General features: G+C 51.2%; 1 protein-coding gene across 3 annotated transcripts in view; it reads left to right on the forward strand.

The window, feature by feature from the left end:
- RRP8 (ribosomal RNA processing 8) overlaps positions 1-21267 on the forward strand; it is a 37235-nt gene extending 15968 nt beyond the window's left edge. For all 3 annotated transcript variants that reach the window (XM_044285583.1, XM_044285584.1, XM_044285582.1), the window contains exons 3-8: positions 3942-4089; positions 10650-11472; positions 13042-13171; positions 13762-13868; positions 17670-17766; positions 20257-21267. In XM_044285583.1, coding sequence (XP_044141518.1) covers positions 3942-4089; positions 10650-11472; positions 13042-13171; positions 13762-13868; positions 17670-17766; positions 20257-20370 — 1419 coding nt within the window. In that variant the 3' untranslated portion in view covers positions 20371-21267. The remainder of the gene's footprint in view (positions 1-3941; positions 4090-10649; positions 11473-13041; positions 13172-13761; positions 13869-17669; positions 17767-20256) is intronic.
- The last annotated feature ends 5302 nt before the right edge of the window (positions 21268-26569 follow it).

The raw sequence follows: 26569 nt of genomic DNA on the forward strand, positions 1-26569 counted from the left end.
TGTGTAGAATAGACCTGTATACCGGCACTGAGCCGCCATTGTTATACTGCAGCGCACCTTGTGTAGAATAGACCTGTATACCGGCACTGAGCCGCCATTGTTATACTGCAGCGCACCTTGGGCAGAATAGACCTGTATACCGGCACTGAGCCGCCATTGTTATACTGCAGCGCACCTTGTGCAGAATAGACCTGTATACCAGCACTGAGCCGCCATTGTTATACTGCAGCGCACCTTGTGCAGAATAGACCTGTATACCAGCACTGAGCCGCCATTGTTATACTGCAGCGCACCTTGTGCAGAATAGACCTGTATACCGGCACTGAGCCGCCATTGTTATACTGCAGCGCACCTTGTGCAGAATAGACCTGTATACCGGCACTGAGCCGCCATTGTTATACTGCAGCGCACCTTGTGCAGAATAGACCTGTATACCAGCACTGAGCCGCCATTGTTATACTGCAGCGCACCTTGTGCAGAATAGACCTGTATACCGGCACTGAGCCGCCATTGTTATACTGCAGCGCACCTTGTGCAGAATAGACCTGTATACCGGCACTGAGCCGCCATTGTTATACTGCAGCGCACCTTGGGCAGAATAGACCTGTATACCGGCACTGAGCCGCCATTGTTATACTGCAGCGCACCTTGGGCAGAATAGACCTGTATACCGGCACTGAGCCGCCATTGTTATACTGCAGCGCACCTTGTGTAGAATAGACCTGTATACCGGCACTGAGCCGCCATTGTTATACTGCAGCGCACCTTGGGCAGAATAGACCTGTATACCGGCACTGAGCCGCCATTGTTATACTGCAGCGCACCTTGTGCAGAATAGACCTGTATACCGGCACTGAGCCGCCATTGTTATACTGCAGCGCACCTTGTGCAGAATAGACCTGTATACCAGCACTGAGCCGCCATTGTTATACTGCAGCGCACCTTGTGCAGAATAGACCTGTATACCGGCACTGAGCCGCCATTGTTATACTGCAGCGCACCTTGTGCAGAATAGACCTGTATACCGGCACTGAGCCGCCATTGTTATACTGCAGCGCACCTTGTGCAGAATAGACCTGTATACCAGCACTGAGCCGCCATTGTTATACTGCAGCGCACCTTGTGCAGAATAGACCTGTATACCGGCACTGAGCCGCCATTGTTATACTGCAGCGCACCTTGTGCAGAATAGACCTGTATACCGGCACTGAGCCGCCATTGTTATACTGCAGCGCACCTTGTGCAGAATAGACCTGTATACCGGCACTGAGCCACCATTGTTATACTGCAGCGCACCTTGTGCAGAATAGACCTGTATACCGGCACTGAGCCGCCATTGTTATACTGCAGCGCACCTTGTGCAGAATAGACCTGTATACCGGCACTGAGCCGCCATTGTTATACTGCAGCGCACCTTGTGCAGAATAGACCTGTATACCGGCACTGAGCCGCCATTGTTATACTGCAGCGCACCTTGTGCAGAATAGACCTGTATACCGGCACTGAGCCGCCATTGTTATACTGCAGCGCACCTTGTGCAGAATAGACCTGTATACCGGCACTGAGCCGCCATTGTTATACTGCAGCGCACCTTGTGCAGAATAGACCTGTATACCGGCACTGAGCCGCCATTGTTATACTGCAGCGCACCTTGGGCAGAATAGACCTGTATACCGGCACTGAGCCGCCATTGTTATACTGCAGCGCACCTTGGGCAGAATAGACCTGTATACCGGCACTGAGCCGCCATTGTTATACTGCAGCGCACCTTGGGCAGAATAGACCTGTATACCGGCACTGAGCCGCCATTGTTATACTGCAGCGCACCTTGGGCAGAATAGACCTGTATACCGGCACTGAGCCGCCATTGTTATACTGCAGCGCACCTTGGGCAGAATAGACCTGTATACCGGCACTGAGCCGCCATTGTTATACTGCAGCGCACCTTGGGCAGAATAGACCTGTATACCGGCACTGAGCCGCCATTGTTATACTGCAGCGCACCTTGTGCAGAATAGACCTGTATACCGGCACTGAGCCGCCATTGTTATACTGCAGCGCACCTTGTGCAGAATAGACCTGTATACCGGCACTGAGCCGCCATTGTTATACTGCAGCGCACCTTGTGCAGAATAGACCTGTATACCGGCACTGAGCCGCCATTGTTATACTGCAGCGCACCTTGTGCAGAATAGACCTGTATACCGGCACTGAGCCGCCATTGTTATACTGCAGCGCACCTTGTGCAGAATAGACCTGTATACCGGCACTGAGCCGCCATTGTTATACTGCAGCGCACCTTGTGCAGAATAGACCTGTATACCGGCACTGAGCCGCCATTGTTATACTGCAGCGCACCTTGTGCAGAATAGACCTGTATACCGGCACTGAGCCGCCATTGTTATACTGCAGCGCACCTTGTGCAGAATAGACCTGTATACCGGCACTGAGCCGCCATTGTTATACTGCAGCGCACCTTGTGCAGAATAGACCTGTATACCGGCACTGAGCCGCCATTGTTATACTGCAGCGCACCTTGTGCAGAATAGACCTGTATACCGGCACTGAGCCGCCATTGTTATACTGCAGCGCACCTTGTGCAGAATAGACCTGTATACCGGCACTGAGCCGCCATTGTTATACTGCAGCGCACCTTGTGCAGAATAGACCTGTATACCGGCACTGAGCCGCCATTGTTATACTGCAGCGCACCTTGTGCAGAATAGACCTGTATACCGGCACTGAGCCGCCATTGTTATACTGCAGCGCACCTTGTGCAGAATAGACCTGTATACCGGCACTGAGCCGCCATTGTTATACTGCAGCGCACCTTGTGCAGAATAGACCTGTATACCGGCACTGAGCCGCCATTGTTATACTGCAGCGCACCTTGTGCAGAATAGACCTGTATACCGGCACTGAGCCGCCATTGTTATACTGCAGCGCACCTTGTGCAGAATAGACCTGTATACCGGCACTGAGCCGCCATTGTTATACTGCAGCGCACCTTGTGCAGAATAGACCTGTATACCGGCACTGAGCCGCCATTGTTATACTGCAGCGCACCTTGTGCAGAATAGACCTGTATACCGGCACTGAGCCGCCATTGTTATACTGCAGCGCACCTTGTGCAGAATAGACCTGTATACCGGCACTGAGCTGCCATTGTTATACTGCAGCGCACCTTGTGCAGAATAGACCTGTATACCGGCACTGAGCCGCCATTGTTATACTGCAGCGCACCTTGTGCAGAATAGACCTGTATACCGGCACTGAGCCGCCATTGTTATACTGCAGCGCACCTTGTGCAGAATAGACCTGTATACCAGCACTGAGCTGCCATTGTTATACTGCAGCGCACCTTGTGCAGAATAGACCTGTATACCGGCACTGAGCCGCCATTGTTACACTGCAGCGCACTTTGTGCTTCTCTGATATTTCCCAGTGTTTTGGGGCCTCCACAAACAAACCAAAAATCTAAGAAAAATAATAAAAAATATAAAATTTTGATGGAGTCCTCCCCACCTCTTCCGCCTGCACCGCCACGTCCGCCGGCTCCTCCTCTTTGTGGCTCAAGATTATTATGTCCTCTATTGGCAGTGTGGAAACATACCGGCCGCCCCCATAAAATGGCGAGCCTGGCCCTCCGCCTCCTGGTTTAAGATTGTTATTTATTTTGCCGTATTTTATGTTATGTGAAGTCGATCCCCGTCCACGTTGGTTCTGGTCCTGCTCTTAGTCCCACTTTTGCCGCCCTCTAACCCTTTCTATGACTCTTTTACAGCCATTTTTCAGCCCCAAAGTTCGGGTCCCCATTGACTTTAATGGGGTTCGGGGTCAAGTTCGGAACCTGAATCGAACTTTGAACCAAGTTTCGGCCGAACCCCGGGGCCCGCTCACCGCTGGTCAGGAGTCTAACTGTCCAGTGTTCATGTCCGCAGGGAACGTCAAGCAGAAAGAAGCGGCTGAAGAGAAACCGTCAGCTCCAGGAGGTCCTGCGCAGCCTCAATACCCCCAGTACTCTGTACCCCGACCTCCCGCCAGCCCCGGACACCACAACTGCCAAGAGGCGGAAGAAACCTGCACCAGGTCTGATCACATGATCTGCAGTCAGCGAATGATATCTCACCAAGAGTATTTATTACCCTCTGAAAGGAATAGTACTGTGATGTCACCGTCCTCGTATTAATACTCTGCAGGATGACTGTGTGTGATGTCACTGTCCTGGTATTAATACTCTGCTGGGTGACTGATGTCACCGTCCTCGTATTAATACTCTGCAGGGTGACTATGTGATGTCACTGCTCTGGTATTAATACTCTGCAGGGTGACTGTGTGTGATGTCACCATCCTCGTATTAATACTCTGCAGGGTGACTGTGATGTCACTGCTCTGGTATTAATACTCTGCAGGGTGACTGTGTGTGATGTCACTGTTCTGGTATCAATACTCTGCAGGATGACTGTGTGTGATGTCACCGTCCTCGTATTAATACTCTGCAGGATGACTGTGTGTGATGTCACCGTCCTCGTATTAATACTCTGCAGGATGACTGTGTGTGATGTCACCGTCCTCGTATTAATACTCTGCAGGATGACTGTGTGATGTCACGTCCTCGTATTAATACTCTGCAGGGTGACTGTGTGTGATGTCACGGTCCTCGTATTAATACTCTGCAGGGTGACTGTGTGTGACGTCACTGCTCTGGTATTAATACTCTGCAGGGTGACTGTGTGACGTCACTGCTCTGGTATTAATACTCTGCAGGGTGACTGTATGTGATGTCACTGTCCTCTTATTAATACTCTGCAGGGTGACTGTGTGACATCACTGCTCTGGTATTAATACTCTGCAGGGTGACTGATGTCACTGTCCTCTTATTAATACTCTGCAGGGTGACTGTGTGACGTCGCTGCTCTGGTATTAATACTCTGCAGGGTGACTGTGTGACGTCGCTGCTCTGGTATTAATACTCTGCAGGATGACTGTGTGTGACGTCACTGCTCTGGTATTAATACTCTGCAGGGTGACTGTGTGATGTCACTGCTCTGGTATTAATACTCTGCAGGGTGACTGTGTGTGATGTCACTGCTCTGGTATTAATACTCTGCAGGGTGACTGTGTGTGATGTCACTGCTCTGGTATTAATACTCTGCAGGGTGACTGTGTGTGATGTCACTGTCCTCTTATTAATACTCTGCAGGGTGACTGTGTGTGATGTCACTGCTCTGGTATTAATACTCTGCAGGGTGACTGTGTGTGATGTCACTGCTCTGGTATTAATACTCTGCAGGGTGACTGTGATGTCACTGTCCTCTTATTAATACTCTGCAGGGTGACTGTGTGTGATGTCACTGCTCTGGTATTAATACTCTGCAGGGTGACTGTGATGTCACTGTCCTCTTATTAATACTCTGCAGGGTGACTGTGTGTGATGTCACTGCTCTGGTATTAATACTCTGCAGGGTGACTGTGTGTGATGTCACTGCTCTGGTATTAATACTCTGCAGGGTGACTGTGTGTGATGTCACTGCTCTGGTATTAATACTCTGCAGGGTGACTGTGTGTGATGTCACTGCTCTGGTATTAATACTCTGCAGGGTGACTGTGTGTGATGTCACTGCTCTGGTATTAATACTCTGCAGGGTGACTGTGTGATGTCGCTGTCCTCGTATTAATACTCTGCAGGGTGACTGTGTGTGACGTCGCTGCTCTGGTATTAATACTCTGCAGGGTGACTGTGTGTGATGTCACTGTCCTCTTATTAATACTCTGCAGGGTGACTGTGTGTGATGTCACTGCTCTGGTATTAATACTCTGCAGGGTGACTGTGTGTGACGTCACTGCTCTGGTATTAATACTCTGCAGGGTGACTGTGTGTGATGTCACTGCTCTGGTATTAATACTCTGCAGGGTGACTGTGTGTGATGTCACTGCTCTGGTATTAATACTCTGCAGGGTGACTGTGTGTGACGTCACTGCTCTGGTATTAATACTCTGCAGGGTGACTGTGTGTGATGTCACTGCTCTGGTATTAATACTCTGCTGGGTGACTGTGTGTGATGTCACTGCTCTGGTATTAATACTCTGCTGGGTGACTGTGTGACGTCGCTGCTCTGGTATTAATACTCTGCAGGGTGACTGTGTGTGATGTCACTGTCCTCTTATTAATACTCTGCAGGGTGACTGTGTGTGATGTCACTGCTCTGGTATTAATACTCTGCTGGGTGACTGTGTGACGTCGCTGCTCTGGTATTAATACTCTGCAGGGTGACTGTGTGTGATGTCACTGTCCTCTTATTAATACTCTGCAGGGTGACTGTGTGTGACATCACTGCTCTGGTATTAATACTCTGCAGGGTGACTGTGTGATGTCACTGTCCTCGTATTAATACTCTGCAGGGTGACTGTATGTGATGTCACTGCTCTGGCATTAATACTCTGCAGGGTGACTGTGTGTGATGTCACTGCTCTGGTATTAATACTCTGCAGGGTGACTGTGATGTCACTGTCCTCTTATTAATACTCTGCAGGGTGACTGTGTGTGACGTCGCTGCTCTGGTATTAATACTCTGCAGGGTGACTGTGTGATGTCACTGTCCTCGTATTAATACTCTGCAGGGTGACTGTATGTGATGTCACTGCTCTGGCATTAATACTCTGCAGGGTGACTGTGTGTGATGTCACTGCTCTGGTATTAATACTCTTTAGGGTGACTGTGTGTGACGTCGCTGCTCTGGTATTAATACTCTGCAGGGTGACTGTGTGTGACGTCGCTGCTCTGGTATTAATACTCTGCAGGGTGACTGTGATGTCACTGTCCTCTTATTAATACTCTGCAGGGTGACTGTGTGTGACGTCGCTGCTCTGGTATTAATACTCGGCAGGGTGACTGTGTGTGATGTCACTGTCTTCGTATTAATACTCTGCAGGGTGACTGTGTGTGACGTCACTGCTCTGGTATTAATACTCTGCAGGGTGACTGTGTGTGATGTCACTGTCCTCTTATTAATACTCTGCAGGGTGACTGTGTGTGACGTCACTGTCCTCTTATTAATACTCTGCAGGGTGACTGTGTGTGATGTCACGGTCCTCGTATTAATACTCTGCAGAGTGACTGTGTGTGACGTCACTGCTCTGGTATTAATACTCTGCAGGGTGACTGTGTGTGACGTCACTGCTCTGGTATTAATACTCTGCAGGGTGACTGTGTGTGACGTCACTGCTCTGGTATTAATACTCTGCAGGGTGACTGTGTGTGACGTCACTGTCCTGGTATTAATACTCTGCAGGGTGACTGTGTGTGACGTCTCTGCTCTGGTATTAATACTCTGCAGGGTGACTGTGTGTGACGTCGCTGTCCTGGTATTAATACTCTGCAGGGTGACTGTGTGTGACGTCGCTGCTCTGGTATTAATACTCTGCAGGGTGACTGTGTGTGACGTCACTGCTCTGGTATTGATACTCTGCAGGGTGACTGTGTGTGACGTCACTGCTCTGGTATTGATACTCTGCAGGGTGACTGTGTGACGTCGCTGCTCTGGTATTGATACTCTGCAGGGTGACTGTGTGTGACGTCGCTGCTCTGGTATTAATACTCGGCAGGGTGACTGTGTGTGACGTCGCTGCTCTGGTATTAATACTCGGCAGGGTGACTGTGATGTCACTGTCCTCTTATTAATACTCGGCAGGGTGACTGTGTGTGACGTCGCTGCTCTGGTATTAATACTCTGCAGGGTGACTGTGTGTGATGTCACTGTCCTCTTATTAATACTCTGCAGGGTGACTGTGATGTCACTGCTCTGGTATTGATACTCTGCACGGTGACTGTGTGTGATGTCGCTGCTCTGGTATTAATACTCGGCAGGGTGACTGTGTGTGACGTCGCTGCTCTGGTATTAATACTCGGCAGGGTGACTGTGTGTGACATCGCTGCTCTGGTATTAATACTCGGCAGGGTGACTGTGTGTGACGTCGCTGCTCTGGTATTAATACTCGGCAGGGTGACTGTGATGTCACTGTCCTCTTATTAATACTCGGCAGGGTGACTGTGTGTGACGTCGCTGCTCTGGTATTAATACTCTGCAGGGTGACTGTGTGTGATGTCACTGTCCTCTTATTAATACTCTGCAGGGTGACTGTGATGTCACTGCTCTGGTATTAATACTCTGCAGGGTGACTGTGTGTGATGTCACTGCTCTGGTATTAATACTCGGCAGGGTGACTGTGTGTGACGTCGCTGCTCTGGTATTAATACTCGGCAGGGTGACTGTGTGTGACGTCGCTGCTCTGGTATTAATACTCGGCAGGGTGACTGTGATGTCACTGTCCTCTTATTAATACTCGGCAGGGTGACTGTGTGTGACGTCGCTGCTCTGGTATTAATACTCGGCAGGGTGACTGTGATGTCACTGTCCTCTAATACTCGGCAGGGTGACTGTGTGTGACGTCACTGCTCTGGTATTAATACTCTGCAGGGTGACTGTGTGTGATGTCACTGCTCTGGTATTAATACTCGGCAGGGTGACTGTGTGTGACGTCGCTGCTCTGGTATTAATACTCGGCAGGGTGACTGTGTGTGACGTCGCTGCTCTGGTATTAATACTCGGCAGGGTGACTGTGTGTGACGTCACTGTCCTCGTATTAATACTCGGCAGGGTGACTGTGTGTGACGTCGCTGCTCTGGTATTAATACTCGGCAGGGTGACTGTGATGTCACTGTCCTCTTATTAATACTCGGCAGGGTGACTGTGTGTGACGTCGCTGCTCTGGTATTAATACTCGGCAGGGTGACTGTGTGTGACGTCACTGTCCTGGTATTAATACTCTGCAGGGTGACTGTGTGTGATGTCACTGCTCTGGTATTAATACTCTGCAGGGTGACTGTGTGTGACGTCACTGTCCTGGTATTAATACTCTGCAGGGTGACTGTGTGTGACGTCTCTGCTCTGGTATTAATACTCTGCATGGTGACTGTGTGTGACGTCGCTGTCCTGGTATTAATACTCTGCAGGGTGACTGTGTGTGACGTCGCTGCTCTGGTATTAATACTCTGCAGGGTGACTGTGTGTGACGTCACTGCTCTGGTATTGATACTCTGCAGGATGACTGTATGTGACGTCACTGCTCTGGTATTGATACTCTGCAGGGTGACTGTGTGACGTCGCTGCTCTGGTATTAATACTCTGCAGGGTGACTGTGTGTGATGTCACTGCTCTGGTATTGATACTCTGCAGGGTGACTGTGTGTGACGTCGCTGCTCTGGTATTAATACTCTGCAGGGTGACTGTGATGTCACTGTCCTCTTATTAATACTCTGCAGGGTGACTGTGTGTGACGTCGCTGCTCTGGTATTAATACTCTGCATTGTGACTGTGTGTGATGTCACTGTCCTCTTATTAATACTCTGCAGGGTGACTGTGATGTCACTGCTCTGGTATTAATACTCTGCAGGGTGACTGTGTGTGATGTCACTGCTCTGGTATTAATACTCGGCAGGGTGACTGTGTGTGACGTCGCTGCTCTGGTATTAATACTCGGCAGGGTGACTGTGTGTGACGTCGCTGCTCTGGTATTAATACTCTGCAGGGTGACTGTGTGTGACGTCACTGCTCTGGTATTAATACTCTGCAGGGTGACTGTGACGTCACTGCTCTGGTATTAATACTCTGCAGGGTGACTGTGATGTCACTGTCCTCTTATTAATACTCTTTAGGGTGACTGTGTGTGACGTCGCTGCTCTGGTATTAATACTCTGCAGGGTGACTGTGTGTGACGTCGCTGCTCTGGTATTAATACTCGGCAGGGTGACTGTGATGTCACTGTCCTCTTATTAATACTCGGCAGGGTGACTGTGTGTGACGTCGCTGCTCTGGTATTAATACTCTTTAGGGTGACTGTGATGTCACTGTCCTCTTATTAATACTCGGCAGGGTGACTGTGTGTGACGTCGCTGCTCTGGTATTAATACTCGGCAGGGTGACTGTGACGTCACTGCTCTGGTATTAATACTCTGCAGGGTGACTGTGTGTGTGACGTCACTGCTCTGGTATTAATACTCTGCAGGGTGACTGTGACGTCACTGCTCTGGTATTAATACTCTGCAGGGTGACTGTGATGTCACTGTCCTCTTATTAATACTCTTTAGGGTGACTGTGTGTGACGTCGCTGCTCTGGTATTAATACTCTGCAGGGTGACTGTGTGTGACGTCGCTGCTCTGGTATTAATACTCGGCAGGGTGACTGTGATGTCACTGTCCTCTTATTAATACTCGGCAGGGTGACTGTGTGTGACGTCGCTGCTCTGGTATTAATACTCGGCAGGGTGACTGTGATGTCACTGTCCTCTTATTAATACTCGGCAGGGTGACTGTGTGTGACGTCGCTGCTCTGGTATTAATACTCGGCAGGGTGACTGTGACGTCACTGCTCTGGTATTAATACTCTGCAGGGTGACTGTGTGTGTGACGTCGCTGCTCTGGTATTAATACTCGGCAGGGTGACTGTGATCACACTGTTATCTGGGGGTCTGGACCCCGGTGGGGTTTGCTCTGCCTGTAGACAATAGTCCTCTGTATGCAGTGAATCTGATTTCAGCCCATGTGATGCCCGTATTGGGGGTCAGATGTGACCTTCCCTTCTCTCCACAGGTATAACGAGTATAGTAGGACACCTCCCTGAAGTTGACCCCAGGGCTGAGGAACCCCCGCAAGCTGAAGAAGAGCACCCCTCACAGTCTGAAGAGAGGCTGAGCCGCCGGCAGTGGAGGAACAAGCTGAAGAATAAGAAGAAGAGTCGGAACAAGTTCAAGGTTGACTCTGGGATTTCGGGGCAAAGAGCCGCAGAGAAGAGGGACACGGCCAGAGATGAGGGAGCAGGGGCCACAGCAGCTCCAGGAGAGGCCCCACGAAATCGGAGAGACAGAAGAAAACTAAAGTCCCAGAAATCCCAAGGGAAGCAGAATGGAAATGTCCTGGTAGATCGAGCAGAGCAGACCCAACCACCGCCGGGGAGCTCTGCATGGAAACAGCCAAAGGCCGAGCATCTCCGAGCAGCTGAGCCAAGGACATCGGCATATGGTGAGGGTGACCGGGTGACCCCTCAGGAGAGAGCCAGGCTGAGGAAACTGAAGAAGGTGATGCAGTGCCAGGCTGGAAGCAAGGCAACAGAGATCGCCGGTGAGGAGGACCCCCAAAAAGCCTTCAAAGAAGCCGAGCAGCCACCAGAGGCTGATAACAGCGATGCCAGGCAGGACCGATCAGCAGAGCTGCGCTCTCGTATGGAGCAGAGACTGAAATCTGCACGCTTCCGCTACATCAACCAGCAGCTGTACACGTCAGACAGTCAGGATGCCCTCAACCTCTTCCAGCAAGACCCCGATGCCTTCACCTGCTACCACACTGGCTTCTCCCAGCAGGTCCAGCGATGGCCAGTCAACCCCATTACCGAGATCATCAAGTACATCAAGAACAGGTCAGTTCGCCCCCAGTATGGTGACCCCTGGAACAGTCATCTCCCCCTGCTGGCAGTAGCCAGTCTGCCCCAACACAGAGATCATCAAGAACTGGTCAGTGCGCCCCTATATGGTGACTCCTAGGACAGTCTTCTCCCGTGCTGGTAGTGGCCGGTCAGCCCCATCACTGAGATCAAGAACTAGTCAGTGCGCCCCCATATGGTGACTCCTAGGACAGTCTGCTCCGCATGCGGGTACTGGCCGGTCAGCCCCATCACTGAGATCAAGAACTAGTCGGTGCGCCCCCATATGGTGACTCCTAGGACAGTCTTCTCCCCTGCTGGTAGTGGCCGGTCAGCCCCATCACTGAGATTAACAAGTACAGGTCAGTGCACCCCCCATATGGTGACCCTAAGAACAGTCTGCTCCCCCTGCTGGTACTGGCCGGTCAGCCCCATCACTGAGATCAAGAACTAGTCGGTGCGCCCCCATATGGTGACTCCTAGGACAGTCTTCTCCCCTGCTGGTAGTGGCCGGTCAGCCCCATCACTGAGATCATCAAGGACAGGTCATTGCGCCCCCATATGGTGACTCCTAGGACAGTCTTCTCCCCATGCTGGTACTGGCCGGTCAGCCCCATCACTGAGATCAAGAACTGGTCAGTGCGCCCCCACATGGTGATTTCCTAGGACAGTCTGCTCCCCCTGCTGGTACTGGCCGGTCAGTCCTATCACTGAGATCATCAAGGACAGGTCATTGCACCCCCCATATGGTGACTCCTAGGACAGTCTGCTCCCCTGCTGGTACTGGCCGGTCAGTCCTATCACTGAGATCATCAAGGACAGGTCAGTGCGCCCCCATATGGTGACTCCTAGGACAGTCTGCTCCCCCTGCTGGTACTGGCCGGTCACACCCATCACTGAGATCATCAAGAACTGGTCAGTGCGCCCCCACATGGTGATTCCTAGGACAGTCTGCTCCCCCTGCTGGTACTGGCCGGTCAGCCCCATCACTGAGATCATCAAGGACAGGTCATTGCGCCCCCATATGGTGACTCCTAGGACAGTCTTTTCCCCTGCTGGTAGTGGCCGGTCAGCCCCATCACTGAGATCATCAAGGACAGGTCAGTGCGCCCCCATATAGTGACTCCTAGGACAGTCTGCTGCCCCTGCTGGTACTGGCCGGTCAGCCCCATCACTGAGATCATCAAGGACAGGTCATTGCGCCCCCATATAGTGACTCCTAGGACAGTCTGCTCCCCCTGCTGGTACTGGCCGATCAGCCCAGTGCGCCCCCATATGGTGACTCCTAGGACAGTCTTCTCCCCTGCTGGTAGTGGCCGGTCAGCCCCATCACTGAGATCATCAAGGACAGGTCAGTGCGCCCCCATATGGTGACTCCTAGGACAGTCTGCTGCCCCTGCTGGTACTGGCCGATCAGCCCAGTGCGCCCCCATATGGTGACTCCTAGGACAGTCTCCTGCATGTGTCCTGCTTGGTTTGTTGTGTCCTCTTCTTAGGTTTTCAGTTGTCATTAGTGGAGCCGCCTTGTTTGTATTAACCTCTGACCCTGCCGTTGTGGTCTTCTAGGCCGTCCTCTCTGGTGGTCGCTGATTTCGGCTGTGGAGACGCCCTCCTGGCACGCAGCGTTCGGAACAAGGTCCATTCCTTTGACCTGGTGGCCCTGAACGATCATGTGACGGTGTGTGACATGGCCAAGGTAAGTGCATGTAGGTGCCTCCCAGGTGTGTGTCACTCAATGAGACATCTGTGGGGCGTCTCTGACGATCTCTGTTAGGGCTAGTCTCTCTGGTTGGGGGAGGTTTCTCTAGTCACGGGCAGTCTCTTTGGTGCATTTTATGATGGTCCTATGGTCGAGGAGGTCTCCATGGTCTGAGGCAGTCTTTAGGGTCCATTCAGACGTCTGTAAGTGTTTTGCGGATCCACAAAACACGGACACCGGCAATCTGCTTTCTGCGTTTTGCGGACCGCACATCGCCAGCGCTTAATAGAAAATGCCTAATCTTGTCTGCATTTGTGGACAAGAATAAGACATGTTCTATTTTTTTCGGGAACGGAATTGCGGACCAGGAAGTGCGGGTCCGTACCCGCGCAGCACATCGTGCGGCCCCATAGAAATGAATGGGTCCGCAATTCCGTTCCACAAAATGCGGAACTAAATTGCGGACGTGTAAATGGGGCCTTATGGTCAAGGTGGTCTCTGTGGTCAGAGGCAGTCTCTGTCTTTATGGTCTGGGGCAGCCTGTGACTGTCTCTCCGGTCGGTGTCTGACGCTCTCTCTGCTCACAGGTGCCTCTCGAGGGCAGCTCGGTTGATGTCGCCGTCTTCTGTCTGTCTCTGATGGGGAAGAATCTCAGTGATTTTCTGCAGGAGGCGAATCGCATCTTAAAGCCGGGGTGAGTGATGTCATCGGTCAGGTAGAGGGTTACTTATTGCTGCGCTCTCTCTGTGACTCATCTTCCTGACTCAGTGGGGGGGGGCGGGTATTTGTTGCCACTTTCTGGAGGGGTGTTATTTATTGCCACATTGTCTTTGGCGCACTCCGCCTCTGTTAGGGCTGTGTCACATGAGCGCGTGCAGTCTGGAAATCAGGCTCGGTGTGTGGGTGTGACCCTCCGGGTGTGGGTGTGACCCTCCGGGTGTGGGTGTGACCCTCCGTTCTGGACACTGCTCGTCCTGCGGGAGAGCATGGCATCACACTGATTTATAACGCTGTGTGTCTCTGCCTGTCCTTACTACTACAGGATCAGTGACATAAAGCTGTGTGTCTCTGCCTGACCTTACTGCTACAGGATTAGTGACCGAACGCTGTGTGTCTCTGCCTGACCTTACTACTACAGGATCAGTGACCGAACGCTGTGTGTCTCTGCCTGACCTTACTACTACAGGATCAGTGACCGAACGCTGTGTGTCTCTGCCTGTCCTTACTGCTACAGGATCCGTGACCGAACGCTGTGTGTCTCTGCCTGACCTTACTACTACAGGATCAGTGACCGAACGCTGTGTGTCTCTGCCTGTCCTTACTACTACAGGATCAGTGACCGAACGCTGTGTGTCTCTGCCTGACCTTACTGCTACAGGATCAGTGACCGAACGCTGTGTGTCTCTGCCTGTCCTTACTACTACAGGATCAGTGACCGAACGCTGTGTGTCTCTGCCTGACCTTACTGCTACAGGATCAGTGACATAAAGCTGTGTGTCTCTGCCTGTCCTTACTACTACAGGATCCGTGACATAAAGCTGTGTGTCTCTGCCTGACCTTACTACTACAGGATCCGTGACCGAACGCTGTGTGTCTCTGCCTGGCCTTACTGCTACAGGATCAGTGACCTAACGCTGTGTGTCTCTGCCTGACCTTACTGCTACAGGATCCCTGACATAAAGCTGTGTGTCTCTGCCTGACCTTACTGCTACAGGATCCGTGACCTAACGCTGTGTGTCTCTGCCTGACCTTACTACTACAGGATCCGTGACCTAAAGCTGTGTGTCTCTGCCTGATCTTACTGCTACAGGATCAGTGACATAAAGCTGTGTGTCTCTGCCTGACCTTACTACTACAGGATCAGTGACATAAAGCTGTGTGTCTGCCTGACCTTACTACTACAGGATCCGTGACCTAAAGCTGTGTGTCTCTGCCTGACCTTACTACTACAGGATCAGTGACCTAACGCTGTGTGTCTCTGCCTGACCTTACTACTACAGGATCCGTGACCTAAAGCTGTGTGTCTCTGCCTGATCTTACTGCTACAGGATCAGTGACATAAAGCTGTGTGTCTCTGCCTGACCTTACTACTACAGGATCAGTGACATAAAGCTGTGTGTCTGCCTGACCTTACTACTACAGGATCCGTGACCTAAAGCTGTGTGTCTCTGCCTGACCTTACTGCTACAGGATCAGTGACCTAAAGCTGTGTGTCTCTGCCTGACCTTACTGCTACAGGATCCGTGACCTAAAGCTGTGTGTCTCTGCCTGACCTTACTACTACAGGATCCGTGACCTAAAGCTGTGTGTCTCTGCCTGACCTTACTACTACAGGATCCGTGACCTAAAGCTGTGTGTCTCTGCCTGACCTTACTGCTACAGGATCAGTGACCGAACGCTGTGTGTCTCTGCCTGACCTTACTACTACAGGATCAGTGACCGAACGCTGTGTGTCTCTGCCTGTCCTTACTGCTACAGGATCCGTGACCTAAAGCTGTGTGTCTCTGCCTGACCTTACTGCTACAGGATCAGTGACCTAAAGCTGTGTGTCTCTGCCTGACCTTACTGCTACAGGATCCGTGACCTAAAGCTGTGTGTCTCTGCCTGACCTTACTACTACAGGATCCGTGACCTAAAGCTGTGTGTCTCTGCCTGTCCTTACTACTACAGGATCAGTGACCTAACGCTGTGTGTCTCTGCCTGACCTTACTACTACAGGATCAGTGACATAAAGCTGTGTGTCTCTGCCTGACCTTACTGCTACAGGATCAGTGACCTAAAGCTGTGTGTCTCTGCCTGACCTTACTGCTACAGGATCAGTGACATAAAGCTGTGTGTCTCTGCCTGATCTTACTGCTACAGGATCCGTGACATAAAGCTGTGTGTCTCTGCCTGACCTTACTACTACAGGATCCGTGACCGAACGCTGTGTGTCTCTGCCTGACCTTACTACTACAGGATCCGTGACATAAAGCTGTGTGTCTCTGCCTGACCTTACTGCTACAGGATCCGTGACCGAACGCTGTGTGTCTCTGCCTGACCTTACTGCTACAGGATCAGTGACCGAACGCTGTGTGTCTCTGCCTGACCTTACTACTACAGGATCAGTGACCGAACGCTGTGTGTCTCTGCCTGTCCTTACTGCTACAGGATCCGTGACCTAAAGCTGTGTGTCTCTGCCTGACCTTACTGCTACAGGATCAGTGACATAAAGCTGTGTGTCTCTGCCTGACCTTACTACTACAGGATCCGTGACCTAAAGCTGTGTGTCTGCCTGACCTTACTGCTACAGGATCAGTGACATAAAGCTGTGTGTCTCTGCCTGATCTTACTGCTACAGGATCCGTGACATAAAGCTGTGTGTCTCTGCCTGACCTTACTACTACAGGATCCGTGACCGAACGCTGTGTGTCTCTGCCTGACCTTACTGCTACAGGATCCGTGACATAAAGCTGTGTGTCTCTGCCTGACCTTACTACTACAGGATCAGTGACCGAACGCTGTGTGTCTCTGCCTGACCTTACTGCTACAGGATCCGTGACATAAAGCTGTGTGTCTCTGCCTGACCTTACTGCTACAGGATCCGTGACATAAAGCTGTGTGTCTCTGCCTGACCTTACTACTACAGGATCCGTGACCGAACGCTGTGTGTCTCTGCCTGACCTTACTACTACAGGATTCGTGACATAAAGCTGTGTGTCTCTGCCTGACCTTACTGCTACAGGATCCGTGACATAAAGCTGTGTGTCTCTGCCTGACCTTACTGCTACAGGATCCGTGACCTAAAGATGTGTGTCTCTGCCTGTCCTTACTGCTACAGGATCAGTGACCTAAAGCTGTGTGTCTCTGCCTGACCTTACTACTACAGGATCCGTGACCGAACGCTGTGTGTCTCTGCCTGACCTTACTACTACAGGATCCGTGACATAAAGCTGTGTGTCTCTGCCTGACCTTACTGCTACAGGATCCGTGACCTAAAGATGTGTGTCTCTGCCTGTCCTTACTGCTACAGGATCAGTGACCTAACGCTGTGTGTCTCTGCCTGACCTTACTGCTACAGGATCAGTGACCTAAAGCTGTGTGTCTCTGCCTGACCTTACTACTACATGATCCGTGACCTAACGCTGTGTGTCTCTGCCTGACCTTACTGCTACAGGATCAGTGACCTAAAGCTGTGTGTCTCTGCCTGACCTTACTGCTACAGGATCCGTGACCTAAAGCTGTGTGTCTCTGCCTGACCTTACTACTACAGGATCAGTGACCGAACGCTGTGTGTCTCTGCCTGTCCTTACTGCTACAGGATCCGTGACCTAAAGCTGTGTGTCTCTGCCTGACCTTACTGCTACAGGATCAGTGACATAAAGCTGTAAGGTCAGGCAGAGACGCACAGCTTTATGTGGAGTGTTACTTTTTGCCGCAGTCTCTTACGCTCTCTCTTCTTCTCAGTGGGGTGTTACTTGTTGCTGCAGTCTCTTACGCTCTCTCTTCTTCTCAGTGGGGTGTTACTTGTTGCCGAGGTGAGCAGTCGTTTTGATGACATCAGGCCGTTCCTCAACGCAATGTCACAGTTGGGCTTCAAGAGCATCAATAAAGTAAGATACAACCTAACAGCATCTTTACTAGAGGGCAGAGCGAGTGATGTCAGCACTGGGTGCAGTAATGATCCCTTTACTAGAGGCCAGAGCGAGTGATGTCAGCACTGGGTGCAGTAATGATCCCTTTACTAGAGGCCAGAGTGAGCGAGTGATGTCAGCACTGGGTGCAGTAATGATCCCTTTACTAGAGGGCAGAGCGAGTTATGTCAGCACTGGGTGGAGTAATGATCCCTTTACTAGAGGGCAGAGTGAGCGAGTGATGTCAGCACTGGGTGCAGTAATGATCCCTTTACTAGAGGCCAGAGCGAGTGATGTCAGCACTGGGTGCAGTAATGATCCCTTTACTAGAGGCCAGAGCGAGTGATGTCAGCACTGGGTGCAGTAATGATCCCTTTACTAGAGGGCAGAGCGAGTGATGTCAGCACTGGGTGCAGTAATGATCCCTTTACTAGAGGCCAGAGCGAGTGATGTCAGCACTGGGTGCAGTAATGATCCCTTTACTAGAGGGCAGCGTGAGTGATGTCAGCACTGGGTGCAGTAATGATCCCTTTACTAGAGGGCAGAGCGAGTGATGTCAGCACTGGGTGCAGTAATGATCCCTTTACTAGAGGGCAGAGTGAGCGAGTGATGTCAGCACTGGGTGCAGTAATGATCCCTTTACTAGAGGGCAGAGTGAGTGATGTCAGCAATGGGTGCAGTAATGATCCCTTTACTAGAGGCCAGAGCGAGTGATGTCAGCACTGGGTGCAGTAATGATCCCTTTACTAGAGGCCAGAGCGAGTGATGTCAGCACTGGGTGCAGTAATGATCCCTTTACTAGAGGGCAGCGTGAGTGATGTCAGCACTGGGTGCAGTAATGATCCCTTTACTAGAGGACAGAGCGAGTGATGTCAGCACTGGGTGCAGTAATGATCCCTTTACTAGAGGGCAGAGTGAGCGAGTGATGTCAGCACTGGGTGCAGTAATGATCCCTTTACTAGAGGGCAGAGTGAGCGAGTGATGTCAGCACTGGGTGGAGTAATGATCCCTTTACTAGAGGGCAGAGCGAGTGATGTCAGCACTGGGTGCAGTAATGATCCCTTTACTAGAGGGCAGAGCGAGTGATGTCAGCACTGGGTGCAGTAATGATCCCTTTTTCTAGAGGGCAGAGCGAGTGATGTCAGCACTGGGTGGAGTAATGATCCCTTTACTAGAGGGCAGAGTGAGCGAGTGATGTCAGCACTGGGTGGAGTAATGATCCCTTTACTAGAGGGCAGAGCGAGTGATGTCAGCACTGGGTGCAGTAATGATCCCTTTACTAGAGGGCAGAGCGAGTTATGTCAGCACTGGGTGGAGTAATGATCCCTTTACTAGAGGGCAGAGTGAGCGAGTGATGTCAGCACTGGGTGCAGTAATGATCCCTTTACTAGAGGCCAGAGCGAGTGATGTCAGCACTGGGTGCAGTAATGATCCCTTTACTAGAGGGCAGAGTGAGCGAGTGATGTCAGCACTGGGTGCAGTAATGATCCCTTTACTAGAGGGCAGAGTGAGTGATGTCAGCAATGGGTGCAGTAATGATCCCTTTACTAGAGGCCAGAGCGAGTGATGTCAGCACTGGGTGCAGTAATGATCCCTTTACTAGAGGGCAGCGTGAGTGATGTCAGCACTGGGTGCAGTAATGATCCCTTTACTAGAGGACAGAGCGAGTGATGTCAGCACTGGGTGCAGTAATGATCCCTTTATTAGAGGGCAGAGTGAGCGAGTGATGTCAGCACTGGGTGCAGTAATGATCCCTTTACTAGAGGGCAGAGTGAGCGAGTGATGTCAGCACTGGGTGGAGTAATGATCCCTTTACTAGAGGGCAGAGCGAGTGATGTCAGCACTGGGTGCAGTAATGATCCCTTTACTAGAGGGCAGAGCGAGTGATGTCAGCACTGGGTGCAGTAATGATCCCTTTTTCTAGAGGGCAGAGCGAGTGATGTCAGCACTGGGTGGAGTAATGATCCCTTTACTAGAGGGCAGAGTGAGCGAGTGATGTCAGCACTGGGTGGAGTAATGATCCCTTTACTAGAGGGCAGAGCGAGTGATGTCAGCACTGGGTGCAGTAATGATCCCTTTACTAGAGGGCAGAGCGAGTTATGTCAGCACTGGGTGCAGTAATGATCCCTTTACTAGAGGCCAGAGCGAGTGATGTCAGCACTGGGTGCAGTAATGATCCCTTTACTAGAGGGCAGAGCGAGTGATGTCAGCACTGGGTGCAGTAATGATCCCTTTACTAGAGGCCAGAGCGAGTGATGTCAGCACTGGGTGGAGTAATGATCCCTTTACTAGAGGGCAGCGCGAGTGATGTCAGCACTGGGTGCAGTAATGATCCCTTTACTAGAGGGCAGAGCGAGTGATGTCAGCACTGGGTGGAGTAATGATCCCTTTTTCTAGAGGGCAGAGCAAGTGATGTCAGCACTGGGTGCAGTAATAATTTAGTAAGTGCCATTTATTTCTTGTCCCTAGAACACAGAAAACTCGTATTTCTTCCTCTTTGAATTCAGCAAGACGGGAGGTGCGCGAGATGCCTCCAAACATCTAGGCCTGCAGCTGAAGCCGTGTCTGTACAAGAAGAGATGAGGGCCCGGGGCCCCCCCGGACATCACATGAGCACTGACTCCTGTACAAATACATTGTGTTTTGGAATTTTTACTTCTTTTAAGTATGGATGCCTCATGCAGCTTTCTGATCCTCGGGTGCCTCGCGCCTCGTTGAGCTGTCTGACTTATGGTTGCTTTGCTTCTGGGGGTAAGCATCTACTTTATAGTTACCCCTCATTAAATCATGAAGCAGTGAAGTGGGCAAAATCCACGGCAATTCACAGTAAAGCATGAGCCACCCGCCGGTCACTATTACATACCTGACGAGGAGTTGTCCCATACCTTTTACCTGCCGGTCACTATTACATACCTGACGAGGAGTTGTCCCGTACCTCAGCCACCCGCCATTCACTATTACATACCTGACGAGGAGTTGTCCCGTACCTCAGCAACCCGCCGGTCACTATTACATACCCGACGATGAGTTGTCCCGTACCTCAGCCACCCGCCGGTCACTATTACATACCCGACGAGGAGTTGTCCCGTACCTCAGCCACCCGCCGGTCACTATTACATACCCGACGAGGAGTTGTCCCGTACCTCAGCCACCTGCCGGTCACTATTACATACCAGACAAGGAGTTGTCCCGTACCTCAGCCACCCAGCATTCACGATTAAATACCTGACGAGGAGTTGTCCCGTACCTCAGCCACCTGCCGAACACAGTTACATACCTGACGAGGAGTTGTCCGATAACCACAGCCACTGGCCGGTCACTATTACATACCTGACGAGGAGTTGTCCCGTACCTCAGCCACCCGCCGGACAGGATTACATACCTGGCGAGGAGTTGTCCCGTACCTCAGCCACCTGTTGGATGCTGTTATAATGTACAGAGTATTATAATTACATTTTATTAAAGTCTTTATAATTGTAACATTGATGTAGCGCTCTGTAACCAATGGTGAATGAGGGGAGGGACAGGCCATGTAGCCACACCCCTGAGGAAGTCTTGCTGATAAAAAGTGCAGTGGGTGCAGCTGATTGGTCAGCGGATGATCATGTGCTTTTCTGAATTTGTCATTTCAGGTTAAAATGTGGAAGGAGGCACTGAAGGTGGAAGCACCTTCCCTGGAAAGCACAGGCGGACTATAGGACACTGTAATGATTTACAGGCGGGCTTCTGTACAGACGGATAATAGGACGGTGTAAGGACTAACAGGAAGGCTGTTGTGAGGACAGTGTAAGAACTAACGGAGGCTGCTTTACAAGCAGACTATAGCACAGTGTAATTACTTACAGGAGGACTGTAGGACAGCGTAATGACTTACAGACAGGCTGTTGTACAGGCGGACTATAGGACAGTGTAGGAACTAATAGGGAGGCTGCTGTACAGGTGGACTATAGGACACTAATGACTTACAGGAGGGTTGCTGTTCAGGCAGACTATAGGACAGTAAGGACTAACAGGCACACTGCTGTACAGGTGGACTACAGGACAGTGTAATGACTTACAGGCGGACTATAGGATAGCAAGGACTAACACAAACTGCTGTACAGGCGGACTATAGGACAGTGTAGTTACAGGCGGACTGTAAGACAGAGTAAGGACTTACAGGCAGGCTGTTGTACAGGCAGACTATATGACAGTGCAAGAACTAATGGAGGCTGCTGTACAGGCGGACTACTGGACAGTCTAAGGACCAAGGCAGGCTGCTGTACAAGCGCGCTATAGGACATTATAAGACTCGTTCACACGAACGTGTGAAGCTCGTTGCCGTATTGTGGACCGCATTTGCCCTTTTCAGTGATGATATTTGGGAGTGCCATGATGGGGGTTTGAACTCGCTGGCATTCTCAGCATTGGAAGTGGTGAGACCCTCTCCCAGGAAAGGCGACTGGGACCAGAGAATGCTCCAAAAAGAGACGGAATGGATGTATAGACTCCGATCCCAGTCGCCCAGCGGGCTTAGTGAGAGACTCCCTGTCTCAGCCATTCCACACGAATGGCTGAGACAGGGATGATGCGTATGGTCATTCTCGTCTGGGACGTCCCCTCCCAGTATACTGTATAGGATGATGCGTATGGTCCTTCTCGTCTGGGACGTCCCCTCCCCCTCCTGGTATACTGTATAGGATGATGCATATGGTCATTCTCGTCTGGGACGTCCCCTTCCCCTCCCTGTATACTGTATAGGATGATGCATATGGTAATTCTCGTCTGGGACGTCCCCTCCCTGTATACTGTATAGGATGATGCATATGGTAATTCTCGTCTGGGACGTCCCCTCCCGGTATACTGTATAGGATGATGCGTATGGTTATTCCCGTCTGGGACGTCCCCTCCCCTCCCGGTATACTGTATAGGATGATGCGTATGGTCATTCTCGTCTGGGACGTCCCCTCCCGGTATACTGTATAGGATGATGCGTATGGTTATTCCCGTCTGGGACGTCCCCTCCCCTCCCGGTATACTGTATAGGATGATGCGTATGGTCATTCTCGTCTGGGACGTCCCCTCCCGGTATACTGTATAGGATGATGCGTATGGTCATTCTCGTCTGGGACATCCCCTCCCCCTCCTGGTATACTGTATAGGATGATGCGTATGGTCATTCTCGTCTGGGACGTCCCCTCCCGGTATACTGTATAGGATGATGCATATGGTAATTCTCGTCTGGGACGTCCCCTCCCCCTCCCGGTATACTGTATAGGATGATGCGTATGGTTATTCCCGTCTGGGACGTCCCCTCCCCTCCCGGTATACTGTATAGGATGATGCGTATGGTCATTCTCGTCTGGGACGTCCCCTCCCGGTATACTGTATAGGATGATGCGTATGGTCATTCTCGTCTGGGACGTCCCCTCCCCCTCCTGGTATACTGTATAGGATGATGCGTATGGTCATTCTCGTCTGGGACGTCCCCTCCCTGTATACTGTATAGGATGATGCATATGGTCATTCTCGTCTGGGACGTCCCCTCCCGGTATACTGTATAGGATGATGCGTAGGGTCATTCTCGTCTGGGACGTCCCCTCCCGGTATACTGTATAGGATGATGCGTATGGTCATTCTCGTCTGGGACGTCCCCTCCCCCTCCCGGTATACTGTATAGGATGATGCGTATGATCATTCTCGTCTGGGACGTCCCCTCCCCCTCCTGGTATACTGTATAGGATGATGCGTATGGTCATTCTCGTCTGGGACGTCCCCTCCCCCTCCTGGTATACTGTATAGGATGATGCGTATGATCATTCTCGTCTGGGACGTCCCCTCCCCCTCCCGGTATACTGTATAGGATGATGCGTATGGTCATTCTCGTCTGGGACGTCCCCTCCCCCTCCCGGTATACTGTATAGGATGATGCATATGGTCATTCTCGTCTGGGACGTCCCCTCCCGGTATACTGTATAGGATGATGCGTATGGTCATTCTCGTCTGGGACGTCCCCTCCCCTCCTGGTATACTGTATAGGATGATGCGTATGGTCATTCTCGTCTGGGACGTCCCCTCCCCCTCCCGGTATACTGTATAGGATGATGCGTATGGTCATTCTCGTCTGGGACGTCCCCTCCCCCTCCCGGTATACTGTATAGGATGATGCGTATGGTCATTCTCGTCTGGGACGTCCCCTCCCCCTCCCGGTATACTGTATAGGATGATGCGTATGGTCATTCTCATCTGGGACGTCCCCTCCCCCTCCCGGTATACTGTATAGGATGATGCATATGGTCATTCTCGTCTGGGACGTCCCCTCCCGGTATACTGTATAGGATGATGCGTATGGTCATTCTCGTCTGGGACGTCCCCTGCCCCTCCCGGTATACTGTATAGGATGATGCGTATGATCATTCTCGTCTGGGACGTCTCCTCCCTGTATACTGTATAGGATGATGCATATGGTCATTCTCGTCTGGGACGTCCCCTCCCCCTCCCGGTATACTGTATAGGATGATGCGTATGGTCATTCTCGTCTGGGGCGTCCCCTCCCCCTCCCGGTATACTGTATAGGATGATGGGTATGGTCATTCTCGTCTGGGACGTCCCCTCCCCCTCCCGGTATACTGTATAGGATGATGCGTATGGTCATTCTCGTCTGGGACGTCCCCTCCCCTCCCGGTATACTGTATAGGATGATGCGTATGGTCATTCTCGTCTGGGACGTCCCCTCCCCCTCCTGGTATACTGTATAGGATGATGCGTATGGTCATTCTCGTCTGGGACGTCCCCTCCCGGTATACTGTATAGGATGATGCATATGGTCATTCTCGTCTGGGGCGTCCCCTCCCCCTCCCGGTATACTGTATAGGATGATGCGTATGGTCATTCTCGTCTGGGACGTCCCCTCCCCCTCCCGGTATACTGTATAGGATAGTTATTATCCCCACTTACAGATACCAGCAGTACAGTATCTTAATTACACACCGTTTTTCTGTCCTTAATTGGCCCTTTTCAGTGATCATATTTGGTATGGCATTCATTGGGTTAATGTGTAATATCCCCCCTTCTAGGCCGTGCCTTTATCTCCGCTGTTATGGATTTTGCGTTCTACTCCGGCTTTGAGTGGAGCGCACGGCCATATTTGGAGGAGTCACATTATGTGACCATGGTGTATTTTCGTTGCGTTCCATGCTGGAGATAGGTGGAACGCACGGCCATGCCTAGGGATGTCACGTGACCGCTGTGTGTTCCCGGCGCGGCCTTCCAGCATGGTATCGTGGTTTGTGCTGAGGCTGCGCTGACAATATACTTTACTATTTAGCCTGGTGTTTTGTACATACTGTCAACATTGGGGAGGACGGGTGTTTGACAAAAAGGGGGGGGGGTGGGAATAAAGGACTCCACCAATAGCGACGCAGACCCGGGTCATCTGACCGAGATGGGCAGTCCATGGGGCAGATGGAGCTGTATCGAGGGCCCCCTGGAGCCCTCCAGCCAGGGGCGTGGCTCCAGGGGGTGCAGAGGTAGCAGTCGCTAGTATATTGGTCTTGTTTTATTGGATATTTAATAAAAGTGAAGTTTTAAGAAGTTGCCATCAGTGATTTCGGATTATAGGACATTGTAATGACTTACAGGCAGGCTGTTGTACAGGCGGACTACAAGACAGTGTAATGATGTACAGGGAGGCTACACTACAATCATCAGATGATAGGACAGCGTAATGACTTACAGGAAGGCTGCACTACAGGCGGACTATAGGACAGCGTAATGACTTACAGGGAGGCTGCACTACAATCAGACTATAGGACAGCGTAATGACCTACAGGGAGGCTGCACTACAGGCGGACTATAGGACAGTGTAATGACTTACAGGGAGGCTGCACTACAATCAGACTATAGGACAGCGTAATGACCTACAGGGAGGCTGCACTACAGGCAGACTATAGGACAGCGTAATGACTTACAGGGAGGCTGCACTACAATCAGACTATAGGACAGCGTAATGACCTACAGGGAGGCTGCACTACAGGCGGACTATAGGACAGTGTAATGACTTACAGGAAGGCTGCACTACAGGCGGACTATAGGACAGCGTAATGACTTACAGGGAGGCTGCTGTACAGACTGACTATAGGACAGCATAATGACTTACAGGGAGGCTGCACTACAGGCAGACTATAGGACAGTGTAATGACTTACAGGGAGGCTGCACTACAGGCAGACTATAGGACAGCATAATGACTTACAGGGAGGCTGCACTACAGGCAGACTATAGGACAGTGTAATGACTTACAGGGAGGCTGCACTACAGGCAGACTATAGGACAGTGTAATGACTTACAGGGAGGCTGCACTACAGGCGGACTATAGGACAGTGTAATGACTTACAGGAAGGCTGCACTACAGGCGGACTATAGGACAGCGTAATGACTTACAGGGAGGCTGCTGTACAGACTGACTATAGGACAGCATAATGACTTACAGGGAGGCTGCACTACAGGCAGACTATAGGACAGTGTAATGACTTACAGGGAGGCTGCACTACAATCGGACTATGGGACAGTGTAATGACTTACAGGAAGGCTGCACTACAGGCAGACTATAGGACAGCATAATGACGTACAGGGAGGCTGCACTACAATTGGACTATGGGACAGTGTAATGACTTACAGGAAGGCTGCTGTACAGACGGACTATAGAACAGTGTAATGACTTACAGGAAGGCTGCACTACAGGCGGACTATAGGACAGTGTAATGACTTACAGGGAGGCTGCTGTACAGACGGACTATAGGACAG

This window comes from Bufo gargarizans, chromosome 3 (genome assembly GCF_014858855.1).
Source record: "Bufo gargarizans isolate SCDJY-AF-19 chromosome 3, ASM1485885v1, whole genome shotgun sequence".
NCBI classification, from domain to species: Eukaryota; Metazoa; Chordata; class Amphibia; order Anura; family Bufonidae; genus Bufo; species Bufo gargarizans.